Source organism: Malus sylvestris, chromosome 3 (genome assembly GCF_916048215.2).
Source record: "Malus sylvestris chromosome 3, drMalSylv7.2, whole genome shotgun sequence".
In the NCBI taxonomy this organism is placed as follows: Eukaryota; Viridiplantae; Streptophyta; class Magnoliopsida; order Rosales; family Rosaceae; genus Malus; species Malus sylvestris.
In genome coordinates, this window is record NC_062262.1 from 24,616,644 (window position 1) to 24,630,903 (window position 14,260).

The 14,260-nt window shown below is 36.0% G+C and overlaps 1 protein-coding gene across 2 annotated transcripts; it reads left to right on the forward strand.

Annotated features, from left to right (window-relative positions):
• The first annotated feature begins 828 nt into the window (after window positions 1-828).
• Window positions 829-3,753, forward strand: LOC126616912 (30S ribosomal protein S10, chloroplastic-like). 2 transcript variants are annotated; one of them, XM_050285039.1, is made up of 4 exons: window positions 829-1,151; window positions 1,397-1,456; window positions 2,534-2,892; window positions 3,539-3,753. In XM_050285039.1, exons 1-3 carry the CDS (start codon window positions 924-926, stop codon window positions 2,843-2,845), a joined length of 600 nt encoding a protein of 199 aa, XP_050140996.1. In that variant the 5' UTR covers window positions 829-923; the 3' UTR covers window positions 2,846-2,892; window positions 3,539-3,753. The 2 variants fall into 2 exon arrangements, with proteins under 2 accessions (XP_050140996.1, XP_050140995.1); XM_050285038.1 differs by having other exon boundaries at window positions 830-1,151; window positions 2,534-2,866.
• Window positions 3,754-14,260: the final 10,507 nt, after the last annotated feature.

Here is a 14,260-nt window from a genome sequence, read left to right on the forward strand (position 1 = left end):
ACACAAGAGACAATTGTAAATGTTTTGATATCTTGATTTAGATAATTGTGAAACATGTGATACAAAATTATTATGAGAAAAACGTATAAGAATCTAAAGTTATACACATATGTGGCTTCCTCGTAGTGGAGATACTGTTTTTGCAATACTTTTATTATCTATTACACTCAGTATAATGTAGCATTGGAGTCAAACCCCATGTTTTAATGTAGAAGTTAACTAAGATATTATTGATGTCATGTTCGACCATTCTATAGCTTAATTATCTCCTTTTATCAGTGCTAATAGCAACTCCCTTCTAAATAAAAAAAAGTTAGTGAGTAAAATGGTATGTTTGGAAGTGCTTTTAAAAAAACAAGCACTTTTAAATCACCTGAAGTGTTTTTGGCCATGTTTTGGCAGAAAAAAAAGTAGAAGTGCTTATAGGTGGAAAAAATTTACTTTAAAGTGCTTCTTAAAAGAAGTTCTGTGCTTCTTTTATAAAGCATTTCAAGTTTTTTTCCAAGAAACTATGTGCTTCTTTCAGGAAATATTTGCAATTTTAAACAATTTCAATGTGCTTCTAATAGAAGCGGCTTTACTGAAAGGAAGGGTTTTAAACCCTAAACCCTAAACCCTAAAGGAATCAATTCCAAACGAATCTAAAATAATATTCCTATATTTACCCTTATATTTATGTATTTAATTTCACAAAAACACCAATGATATAAATGGGTAATCGGCCCAATCCTACAATCAGTACAAGTGGGCTTGGACTTCCAATTTTTAGCCAGCCCAAACTAAAAACCAAAATAAAAACAAAAACAAAAAAAAATAAAAATATTTTGGATAATTCTACAATCTACAGGCAGAGTGAGCAAAACGGAGCCCTTCTTCTTTACACGGAGGGAAAAAGAGAGAGAGGGAGACCGAGTTCCATTTCAATGGCAGTTTCTTCTATGTCTTCAATCCTAATTCCTTCACTTCCTCTCTCCAATTCTTCTGCATTTCCGACTTCCAAGCCAAAGCTTTCTTCTTTCGCTTTGCCCTCGGCCAACAATGCCTTAAAGCGCAGAGCTTCAAGACCCTCACAGTCATCCAATAGGGTTTATGCCGCTCCTGAAGTCTTGGAGTCCCAGGAAACCCTAATCCCACCTCCAGAAACCCTCGAGGTTTTTTTTTCTTGCCCATTTGTCTTTGTTTCATTTTTCTTTTAATTTACAATTTGCTAATGCTGTGTTTGGCTGCTGAGAAAATGTGGGAAAAGGAGAATAATTTTCCCTAATTTTTTATTGCCGTTTTAAAATGTTGATATTGGAGTAGTGGGTTTTTGTTTTAATTTGCTTAATTTTTATACAGTTATATTTCTGCAATTTTTAACCATTTCTTAAATGTTTGTTATCTGTGTGTGTTTTAGGTTGGAAGTTCAGAGACCCCGAGTACTTCATCACTCAGTATTGGTGAAGATGGAGATAAGGTATATTATTACTAACGTATTAATGTTTCATAGAAGGGGGGGAAATCTGAATTGTGGAATTTTAATAGTTTTATAATTTGAACTGAGGAAGATTAACTTAAATTTTTATTTTGATTAATTTTTGGAAATGTAACTTAAGTTCGATACTTCGATCTATTAAGGGTTTGCAAGTTCACTGAGGTGGGAACATATTCTTCCATTAGTGGAGTTTTGGTGTAATATTAAATCTGGTCCAATTGGATAAAGTGATGCAGAATGAAGATCTAGTATATTGATGTCAAGTTAGAAACTTAGAAGCTTAGTGTCAAATCTTTTTATTAAGTTATTGGGGATATCTGCCCATGCGTAAATGCAAAACCTCGGACTAGATTTGTCATTGGCGCTGGTATGTCAAATGTAAATGCAAAACAACCAATTGTTTTATTTTACCTTGATCTTTTGTTTGAGTGGTCTATGACTTTCTTGTTGTCTGGTATGACCTAGGTTCCTGATTGAACTTTTGAGTACTTGGTGCTTTATGCTTCGGATCTGTATTTTTGTAATGATCTTTTCCAAAGTCTGTTTGTTAACTGTGCCATTACAGATAGTAGAGCTTTGTCCTATTTCTTATAATTTTTATTTAATCCTGACCCGGGATTGAACCTCTTTTAGTTATGAAAAGGGTATTCAGATTCTGCTGTTTAATTAATGTATAAAACAGTAAGATTGTGGAGGGACATTTACCGATTCGTAACCTTTCAACAGCCTCCAACATAGTAAGAACGTTGGCTAGTGGCAAATGGATCCCCATATTTGATTCCCTACTGATTTGATGAACATGGGGTTCACCGTGGCTTGGGGCTATTTGGCTAGAATGATTGATTACTCATGTATCTGGGACAATTTGGAATGGCAGAAAGTAACTAAGTGGCTGAGGACCAGCTAGATTACTGCTGTCAGTGCTATTCTTGATTTGTCGAATCATACTTTAAATTATCAAACTTAAAGCAGAAAGGTCTAATTTATTAATTTGTTTCCCACAATTGTTTTAACAGCTTCACATGTATTCTGATTATCTAAAGGTGTTTCTGTTTTCAGGCCTCACCCAAGCAGAAAATCAGGATTAAACTGAGGTCTTACTTTGTGCCATTGATAGAAGATTCCTGCAAGCAGATAATGGATGCTGCTAGGAACACGAATGCGAAAACAATGGGTCCTGTACCCTTGCCAACTAAAAAGCGAATCTACTGTGTTCTCAAATCTCCCCATGTCCACAAGGATGCAAGGTTCCATTTTGAGATTCGTACCCACCAACGCCTCATTGATATTCTATACCCAACTGCACAAACAATAGATTCCTTAATGCAACTTGACCTTCCTGCTGGAGTTGATGTGGAGGTCAAACTGTGAAGAAGCAGGGCAGCAGCTTAGGTATTTTTATTTATCAGCTTCTGAAGGTTTGCTTCCTTCTAGTACATTATCATCTCTCACGTTTGAATAGAAATATTATACATAAATGATTAAAGTTGGAATGCAGGTTCATATATGTAAGTCAATAAAAATCTTTTTCTTTGTGTTTATTTTTTAACCAATGTTCATCCAAAGAAAGTAGGCACCTTTATCAATTCTATACTGGAATGGATCTCCTTCCTTTCACTTTTTTCAATTATGGTGGAGGGTTTTAATAGTTTTCACATGACCTGTTTCTGGTCAAGCTTTGGGAGCAATAAACTAACGTAACTATTTTTAGTGCAGTAGCTCTGTTTTATTTGCTCATTCTGTTAAGGTAGATGTTTGTGTTCTTGTGTGGCTTACAATTTAACGGTTCCTGCTTCATTTATATTTTCCTGCGTTAATTTGATTTTTGATGACTATGTTCATTTCATGCTTGCTTTTACAATCTTCGATGACTACATTCATTGTGATCCATATCCTTGATGCGTGTTGTCCTGCTGTTTTCATTGCAAGCAAACTTGTTTTTATCATATAGTTTATGCTGGGGGGTGTCAAATATGTACCTTTCTTGTATGTTTTGCTATCTTCCTGTGTTTGAACTTTTTTTGTTGGCCTCTAAAATGTACTAAATGTACTTTTCCATGTTAGGTGTTTTCTTTGAAGAACATGGGAAAGAGATTACAAAGGTTCACGTTTATTTTGTAGAGGCTGAATGACTGCAGGATTACGCTTATCGAATGCATTTTGATCCTTTCCTGAAATTCATTTCTTTTGTGTATTTTGTAAGCAATTGTAAGCAATTTCTGCCCTTGGATCTCAGTTGAAGAATAGAGATAAAGAGTTCCTCTTTCGACATTATTTGATATCCTTGTTGCATATTAGTTCCGCATTGTGTATCTTTTCGATTATTCTCCATGTCTAGGATTCATTTCACTTTCGTGGTAGCTCTGTTGAGAAATTCTGTTGTTAATGTGTCGATTGGAGATGAAAAGGAACAAAATTGTGTGGGCTTGTGGATAATATCGTTTTCGAAGTAAAGAATCTAAACCCCCAGAAAGCACAAATTGTGCAGCTGATTCTGGCAAGTTTGGTCATCCGAATCCAAACTTACGGGCCAAATTCTTGTCGTACTTTCGTTAATTCAGTGAGAGATAATACACCAGTCCAACCCATAGTTCAGTCTCAGATTAACCCCGTTTCAACAATTCTGCTATGAAGTCCTTGAAATTTTACAGACTCCTTTCTACAGGGAACATTTTCGACGATATATGTACAAACGACGGAGATGATATCTGTTGAAATTTTTCGACCATACATTTTTCCTCTCTCGTTTGACTCCTCGTAATCATTACGAAGGAGATGCGAAGAGAGATTATGTATGGCCGGAAATGAGAGCGGAAATTTGTATGGTCTTTGATCAAGAACTGTTCTTGTCTAGCTATTATTTTGCTTCAATTTTGGCTCACGATTTTTTAGAAAGCGTACTGGCGCATCCCCTTGGCAATTAAACTGAACAATTCCGGCCTGCTTTCGTATATCCTCCATGAGATTTTTGTCGCCGTTCTTAGTGAATGACTACGAATGTCAGAGTGAGATCGGGGGAGAGTTGATGAAATCATTTTTTCTTGGAACTTTAACGAAAAATTTTTGGTACTATTCACTTTAACGAAAAATCACATTTTTACATTAAAAAGTCAATCCGGGTACTATTTTTTTTTTGTCAAATCCGGGTACTATTCACTTCACCTTTTATTTTGTCTTTATAGTTAAAACTCAAAGTTTTTAAGTCATTTTTATTAGTTTTCCTTTTTTTTTCTTTAGGTGCAAATGGAATCCACTTTTTAACAACTTGGTAATCGTTATAATCATGAAAAAGTAATGTTATATTTATCACATATTTGTATTATTGTTTGTATCATCTCTCGTTAATAGATTTAGACTCACCAACATATGTGGATCTCATCTTTATAATCATAATATTTTTTTATCTAGAAAAGAGTGATTTTATAATTAAAATAAAATAAAATATATTTGATTTTGGTTTTTTTTTTTTTTTTTTAATAAAGATGGGGGCAAAATAAGAAGGAACGCGGAGAATGGGAGGTTTGACTATTGAGTGAGAGGACAACAGAGTGTGTGGCAAGTACTATTTGGCCGCACTTCGTCTAACTCGAACACGCCACTTCAAAGAAAAAGGCGAAATATAATAAAGATTCGTTTAGATGTGCTTTTAAAATGGTTGAAAATGTTTTTAGAGAAAATGTTTTTGTATTTCAAAAATACTTTAAGTGCTTTCTGTAAGAAGCACCAGTTATATGCTTCTTCTAGGAAGCACTTTCAGTACATTTCCAGGATTTACTTGTATTTTTACTAAGGATTGGTTCTAAAAATATTTTCACCAAAAGAGCTTTCAGTTATTTTAAAAGTACATACAAACAAGCCCTAATACAGTAGGGTGTGATATCCACACACTCATTTTTACTTCTCTCACACCTTTTTGGTTTTCCGTTGTCAGATCAGATGAATTAAAGAAGAACAACGGACATAAATTAACAAGGGGTATGAGAAGTAAAAAGGAGTGTGTGGATAGCACACCCCTAATACAATAGTTTAAGTGAGTTTTATACTTATATATAAGAATCAGGTAACTTAAATTTAGTACATATAATATTATTGTTATACTAGTGTAAGTTTAAGATATTGATGTTATTAAACTCATGAGTTCAATATAGTAGTAGCACACGCAAATTTTTCGGCTTACTATAGGAATGTAATCCTATATTGATATCATACTTACTTTTTTCGACTTACTGTGAAAGGCCATAGGCTTTGATTTGGTTTAAGTTTTGGAGGCTTCGTTAGACCAAAAAAGACCTTAAACAACTATACTTTTTTTGGCTGGCATCTTTCTTTGTTCCAACTTCTCTCTCGCCTAAAGAGTGGCCTATTTAATTGTATTTAACTCTTACATCACTCAACTATATGACATTTTTTATTTGTCATTGCTGATAATTTATCACATGATTTATGTTCCTAACATCGTTGAAAATTAATGTTCAGGATATTGTCTTAATCACTAATTGTTTTCAATCAACACGTATATAAAATGGTAAGAGAGCTTCTGAAATAAAGTTATCATTGGCAAATACAAATTGTGAAAATTAATATTGAATTATATATGTCACGTGTAATGCGTCATGATTGAAAAAAAAAAAATCTTTTGCAATAAAGTTGTCATTGGCAAATACAAATTGTGAAAATTAATATTGAATTATATATCACATGTAATGCGCCGTGATTGAAAAAAAAAAAAATCTTCTACACGCGTATGAGCGCGTCTAGGAAGACTAGTTTTAATTGTAGTTGTTTGTTTGCCTTTTATCATATGTAAGTTTACTCTCTTGGGTTTGCCACTTTTATTACCCTACTTGGCAGGTTTTAAGGAAAACTAACGAAAAGTTCAAAAAAAATTCCCTTTTAATGAAAAGCCATTTTTTAAGGTATAGTGAATAGTACCAGGAAAATGTATAAATGTGGTTTTTCGTTAAAAGTGAACAGTACTATAAGTGTTTTGTTAAAACTCCCCAAGTTTTACCCAAATACGAGTAAGTCGACCTCATCCTGATAAACGCAGAGCCTTTTACTCTTTGAATCCCACTGGACCTCACCTCAACATGATAAAAGGCACCACCGTTGCACTGCCTGTGGACTCTCAGATGCCCAATTCAGTCACCCAGATGAATGTATTAGACTCAAACAAGTAGTTAGCGTTGTAGTGGCAACGTACTTTTGAATGTGCAAGAAGAGGAGTATTCATTCGTGATCAGAGTTCTTGTAGGTGTTGTAAACCTTGGAAGATTACTCTTTACCCGTATTTGCATTCTACTTGCTTGAACCATTTCTCCAAGTCAACTAAGGCTTAAGGCGAAATCATTGAAGTAACTATATACGAACCTCTTGAACATGAGATGTATGATGCATTAATTTAAGAGTATTTTAGAAATTTTAGTTTCGTACGAAAAGACCTAGTGCAGAAGACTTTTTTGAGTATGTAACATGCTCTCAATGGAAACACTAATTTGTAGGACATAAAGTAAAAAGAAAAAAGAAAAAAAATTCTTTACATACCGTGTGAGCGTGAGATAAACTGTCTTAGGTGCCCAAGTTAGAATTAAAAAAAAAACTCAAGTTGACTTCTTATGGTCGTGGGACACGTGGTGTATTCCCCATAAGTCCATTTGAGACTCGTTATCTTGCTTGGTAAGTCAATTAACCGTTTGAGTTGGAGAGGGAAATGATTTGAGTGATTTGTAACCTTAGTCGCTGCACTAGACATGAAAGGAGAATTTACTCAAAGAGTTCACCTTCTAAGCTCTTTACTTTGAAGTTTGAACACTGTTTTGTTTTTGTTTTTTTTTTTAACAAATGATATTATCTACACTAAGAGAGACGGGGTAAACTTAGTCTCATAATGGGCTAACAATAATATGGTTTAAATTCATTTTTGATAAAAATTGAACCTACTTACAAATGAAGATGAAAGTTTGAACACTGTTAATATGTGACAAATTCTGCAAGCTCTCCATATGATGTTGTTTTATCATATGCAGCTGTTACTAAAAGAAAAGATAACACCAAGATTCCGGCTAACAAAAAGATTTAATAAACATTCAGATCACAGGGTAACAAAAAAAAAGAAGAGCTATTCCATTAATTGAGGATCTGTTCGTGACCCAAAGAATAAAGAACGAGGATTTTGTGGGTGCGCTAAAGTTTACATATTTCGTTTGTTTTAAATTTTGAATGCAATAGATATATTTATAGGGAAATTTTATTGGAATCCATTCAACCTCTTTCTACACTCAATATAAAAAATATTTTCTTAAAATTCCTAATTCACCCTTTGATTAAAAACTGAAAAAAGAAATAAACAAAACTGAAATATCTTTCCACACCCAGTGGTTCTCTTCCACCTCAACCCCACGGAAGATTCACCGACGATTCTCCATGGCAACTTCAATTCAAATTCTTTTAGCATCACAACCGTCTTATATGGCACACCATTTAGTTTCCACAAGTTTTGACTTCGAACTGTCCATACAAGATAAATGATCCCTCTTCAGCTCAATTCCTTCCTCGTCGACAACTCTGCCATCCCTTCTCGGCCATAGACATTTGTGGTTCTCTGCATTGCCGACTCTGTTCCACTCAGAAACTTTTAACTAGAGAGGAAGTTCTACACCTGGGTTTTCTCAGTCTACTTATCCTCTGCATTATCAAGCACTGTGCTTTGGCTTCTTGCTCTTGATCTTCATGTCTCTGACTGTTTGAATGAGTTGCGGCAAACGTAGCTTCGAGTAGTTGAACGGCAGTAGAAGCACCACATTTGTCGACGTACGGCTTTTGGAAGTTGCAGGAAGGAGCTCCTTCTCAACCAAGGACTACTACGACACACCACCAGTGCAAGCTTCAATCGAAGCGGTCCTAGGCATGTTTTTCGATGAAGGGAGGGTCGGCCGCCATTCCTCGCCCTCAAGTAGCTTCGACTATGCTTGTAGGCCTCTGATGCCGACGTTATGATTGACGAATGAGAAATAGAAGAGGGAGAAGGATAAATGAGGAGGGAGATAATACGAATGAGGAAGTGGTTAAGAGATGCCGGCAACAAGAGATTCACGCTAGCATTAGTGAAGAAGACGCCGGAAAGTGGTGGGCAGATATGTGGGTTGATGTTCTTTTAATTTATTTTAACTTTCTAAATAACGTCGGGGCAAAATGAAGAATTTAATAGCAAAAATATTTAAGTTGGGTTTGAAGATAAGATAGTTGGGTTTAAATAAAATTTCGCATATTTATATCTAGGGCTTGTTTAGAAGTAATTAAAATTGTTGAAAGTGTTGTTAATAAAATTATTTTTAAAACTAAGTTTTAGTAAAAATGTGGAGCCAAAAATAATCACAAGGCGACACGTGGATTGTTGGACAAAAATGACCAAAATACCCCTGAGGTACACCGGGATCTCTACGCGCAAGCAGTCGACAATCTTTTTCAACAAAGTCAAAGATGCTCCAAAAGAGGTAAACAATTCAAAGTCTATCTCATCAAATTCCCTTTTGCAAGGTAACCTCCAAATTATTCTGTTAATTGGTTAATTAATGGATCAATTACCCAATTAATCCATTAAATATCAAGTAAGTCACCCATTGAATCCCAAAACCATATCAATGGCCGGCCAACCCCATCCAAGAAAGAATCCATCATATTTTCTACCTTTTTCTATCATTTTCTCCTTTTTTACACTAATTAGCTAGCTAATAAATCCCATAAACACCAAAACATTCCCTTTATGTTTAATTAGTCAATTAATCATAATAAATTGGCTAATTAAACCAAAATTCATTCCAAAAAACCAACCTATGGCCGGCCACTCTTTTCTCCAAAGAGGACCGGCCTATCCCTATATATAGGCTCCCATTTTCACCAAAAGGCCATTCGAACACTTTGGCAAAAATCCCAAAATTCTCTAAACACTCTTTCTCTCTAAATTCTAATTTTGGCATCGGAGGTTCTTCGGCCAAAGCCCCCCCCCATTCATTGTGGGTGCATGAGGCTCTTGGCCTTAACCTAGGGTGTTAATTGTTTTGTAGGTGCAAAATTGTCCAAGATCAAGGAGGAAGAAATTTGCATCCACAAAAAATGCAAGTGAGTCTTGAAAAAGCACTTAGTGATTTTGAAACTTAAAAATATTTTCTCTAAAAGTGCATTCTGTCACAACTCGTCCCGGAAATGTACATTATTTTGTTATCGTTGATGTGAAAAGACTAAAATGCCCTTGAGCGTTTGTGGCATTGTGGGACTATGTGTGGTTGAGGACCAATGTGTTAAGTTCCTATTATTTTGAACCCAATTAGAAGTAAGGAAAATGGGTTGTTTTGATTGGTGACCCAAAAATCTAGACCACACATTCTGTCTCTTCTCTTTTTCACTCTCCCGTGCTCTCTCTTCTCTCTCTATCGGTTTCACTCCCTCTCATTCGAAATGGTACGGATAAGCACCCAAGACCCTTGAAACTTCACGGATCGTGGCCAAAATTAGTACCATCGTGTTTGAGTTCAAAGGTACCCAATTCAGGTAAGAACTCGTTCGATATCATGTTGAAACTTCAAGCTCCGAGTTAAGCACTATTCACGAACTTTTAAATGGTTATGTTTTAGGACAATCCAAGCTCATAGCGAGCTTAGTGAGGTCCCAAGGAAGCTCGGAATGCTTAGTTTGAAGGTTTTGGACGTCGGGATCGTGTGGACGAAGTTTGGCCGATTTTCTTGGAATTCTCCGGTGAGATCTCGTGACTTTTAGAGCTTTTAAATTAGTATGATCGTGTTCTAGAAGTTAAGAGCTTCATTTTGGTATAAATTGCATGAAAAATGGTGCAAAAACGAGTGAGAAAAAAGGCAGTTGTAGGTCTGCCCAGAATCTGGCGCCAACAACACTATTCCAGCGTCTGGAGGTTGAAAGTGATGCGCATGGTGGGTGCATGAGGCTGTGCCTTCCCCAGCACGTGGGGGCGCGTGAATCACCTAAAAATTTATCTAAAAAATATCATGATGTTTGTGAGGTTGTGTAGGTCACGTTGGTATATTCAAATACCAAAATTGAGCAATGTATGAGAAGTTATTAGCTAGTCTTGTCTATGTGCTTTAAAATAACGTTTTTATAGTTAATTTGCATATAGGTGAGACTTATCCCGAGGATGACCGTATCCAGGGGCGACTCGGGGGTTACGACCCGTCGACATATCAGTGAGTGGACTTTTGTTTTCAATATATATTTATATACTTGATATATTTCCCAGAAATGCATTTTTAAGGAAAGTATACTTTGAAATAATATGCCAAATGCTTATATATTTTGAATATGCATTGCATGGTTGCATATATATAGAAATGTGGTGCTGTGGAAGCACAGGTGAGTTCAGGTAAGTTATGTTTAGCCGTGTGAATCATCGATGATGTGATATGTGATATGTAGGTGACTAGCAATTTATCGCCCGGCTATTATGAGAGAATAGAGTTGAGCATAATTATATTACACCTAATCTTGTCGTACAGACCCTTTCTAAGGGTTCTGACTTATGTGAAGTATATTGCCGTATAGGTCATTGTAGTGACTCCAGCTAGATTTACTTTTGAGCTATGAATTCAGCCGTACAGCCACCTCAGGGGTTCTGGCTAACATATCATATTTCTATGAACTTATTCTTACCTGAATTGCTTACTATGTTATATCTTGGCATGGCATATATATATGCTTATGATTATGTGAAGTATGATTTGAATTGATATATTTTCATATTAATTTATATATATTCTTATATTCTGATTTTGGGAAAAATTATACATGTTTTACGACGAGGGGTTAGTATATTGATAAATGAAATGAATTTGTAAAACATTTGTTTTTGCCCAATCACGTTTTCTGTTTTGCGCCCCTCCAGGTTCTAAGTAAGCTTGCTGTCGGTGGCTCGGGATCATCGGCAGTTCTGACCTCTTTGAATAATAGTAGGACATTCCTAGTACTGTGTAACTAGTACTTGTCCTACTGGACTGCACCTAGACTTTATGCTGTGATTAGGAATATTCACTATTGTAACTAACTCCTATCACTTTCTGTTTAGTAGTGCATTCTAGTAATTTGGTTTTTAATTATTCGTTTATTTGCTATTTTTATCGCTTCCGCACTGTGCACAAGGCTACGTCACTCTCACGTGACGGCCAACATGCTTTGACCTCGGTCGGGGTGTATCACATTCAGTTATCTTAAAAGTAATTCCAAACGATTCGTTGAGACTAATCTTCTAAATGGACTAAAATAATAAATTACTATCTACCTCGCTATTAGTAACATTTAAATTTAATAGTTGTCATTTACAAAGAAGAAGAATGCAACTAGAAAAATTGTAACAAGTGGCTCCATCGGCTATATTAGGTCTCTACAATTGTTTTGATAAACAAAAATTGCTTGAGTAGGAAGTGCTTTTAAATTATTAAAAAACGTGTTCAAAGAATTTTTTTTTTATAACAAATTCTTAGTAAAAATACAAATTTATTCAGAAAAATCACTTGAAATGCCTACAACAAGAAGAACAAGTTATGTGCTTCCTAGATGAAGCACTTCAAGCAGTAACGGAGCCATAATTTTAACCTAGGAAGGGCCACAAGTCTTAATTCAAAATGCTATCATGATCTTACAAAAATTATTATGTCGTGCGGTGAGCAACCAATCCCCATTGTTTGAGTCTAGTATGATGTTGTCGTCATCGTCCTCTACCTTCAACCTAAACACCAAGCCTCTCTTTCTTCCTCTCTCTCTACACTGATCCAAGACCAGAGTCCTCCTTAAAGCTCTCAAGTAACAGATTGCCTGAACTCCATAGGAGACACCAACCGCGAATCAAGCACGATGAAAAAAAAAAGGTCGAATTGCGGTCCTGAGCTTACGGAAAAAATTTGAAAATGTAAATTTTTCTGCATAAAAATAAAAGTTTAGGATAGGTCTGGAACCATCTTAGTCTCTTCATGAACCTGCCTCGGACTTCAATTTCTTTTGAAACTCAAAAAATAATTTTCAAAAAGCTAAGCATTAATAAGTTAACAATTATTAATTGTTAATAAAAAGAGAATAGTTGAAGATTAGCTCATACTAGAATGCATAAATAGGGAAAAGGATCCTTGCCGGATTCTTTTCCTAGAGATCTCAGGGATCGCGCAATCGTGACCATTCATCGTACATCGTGCGATCAGTTTTCGTTAGGTATTATTTATATTTAATTTTAAATTTTAAAATAATTTATAACCACATGATATACGATGAACGATCAAGATCACGGGATCCCTAAATCTCTATTTAGGATCCCCATAAATAGGATTACTCTTCAAAATTCTTCATCCATGGAGTTTGCGCTTGAAAATTTTCCCAACTCCATTTCCGTCTTGTTTTTCCCTATTCTTGCTTGGAAGCACTGCAGCCAATAAAGATTTTATTTGTGGTTTTCTGGAAAATTGATGGATTAATTCTTGAGTATGAGAAGTCTTTTGTACTTCTACGTAATTTGATGGGTTGATCTTTGGTTAATCCTTGGTTGTTGGAATGGGAAAGAAAAAAGAATGTATCGGTTAGAAGGCTAGAGAACGGAGAATGGCTAAAAAAAGTTACGTAATCTGTTACGCATGATAAGTTGTGATTTCATTTTATTATACGATATCTAAATACGGAGGCCTTAAGTATGGTACAAACAGTAGTCCCCCAAGTCTTCAGTCAATAGAGTCTTTTTGCTAGAGACTTGAAATTCAGTCCATGTGTGGGCCGAAGTAACTAGATGTCGTCTAGAACTGATACTCGATATAAGGCGGTGCCCAATCTGAAATGATGCTCAACTAGAAGTAGCACATGTTGCTAGGCTGCTCGGCTTGTGGCTTATGTTGTCTTGGTTGGCTCGACTTGTGGCGTTGAAGTTGAGGGAGTTCCTTTTATAGAATAAGGGCTCGTTCCTCAATACAAAAATGGTGGGTTAGAGTTGATGTTCGCGGCGAGGCGGTTGCTTAGTAGGCGGCGATGCTATCTAATAATGGTGAGGGAGTCCCTTTTATAGAATAAGGGCTTGCTCCTCAATACATGAATAATAGGTTAGGAGTGATGCTCACAGCGAGGTGGATGCTCAGCTGGCGGCGATGCTCTCTAATGAAGGTGAGGGAGTCCCTTTTATAAAATAAGGGCTCGCTCCTCAGTACATGAATAATGGGTGCTCTCTAATGAAAGTAAGGGAGTCCCTTTTATAAACTAAGGGTTCGCTCCTCAATACATAAATAATGGGCTACGTCCCCCAAGTATTTTTTATGAGGCTAAATATATGGTACATAATGTAGTCCCCCAAGTTTTCAGTCAATAGGGTCTGTTGGCTGGAGACTTCAAATTGAATCCATGTATGGGCTGAAGTGGCGTTTGTTCGGAGGCAGTATTTGTATACCCTGCACTGAAGCTTTGTAGGTGAAGCTTTGCAAGTGAAGCTTTGAAGCTAGAGCTCTGTAAATGAAGCTTTTGAAGCTAGATTGACATGAGTGATGCTTATGAATGTTTATGTTGATTGACATGAGTGATGCTCATGGATGTTGACATGAGTGATGCTCATGAATGTTAACATGAGTGATGCTAATGAATGTTGACATGAATGATGGTCATGAATGTTTATGTATGATTGTCATGAGTGATGCTCATGAAGGTTTATGTATGAATGACATGAGTGATGCTCATGTATAATTTTGGAGTACTGGACGTACTTTTGATCACCTAGTGGGTGATGATAGCGGCAGGCTG

What these genes read in the sequence shown, in the direction of transcription:
- LOC126616912 (XM_050285039.1), top strand. Translation starts at nt 924, where the DNA reads ATGGCAGTTTCTTCTATGTCTTCAATCCTAATTCCTTCACTTCCTCTC. An exon ending in CACCTCCAGAAACCCTCGAG is followed by an intron (nt 1,152 to 1,396) that starts GTTTTTTTTTCT and finishes TGTGTGTTTTAG; the next exon opens with GTTGGAAGTTCAGAGACCCC. An exon ending in TTGGTGAAGATGGAGATAAG is followed by an intron (nt 1,457 to 2,533) that starts GTATATTATTAC and finishes TTCTGTTTTCAG; the next exon opens with GCCTCACCCAAGCAGAAAAT.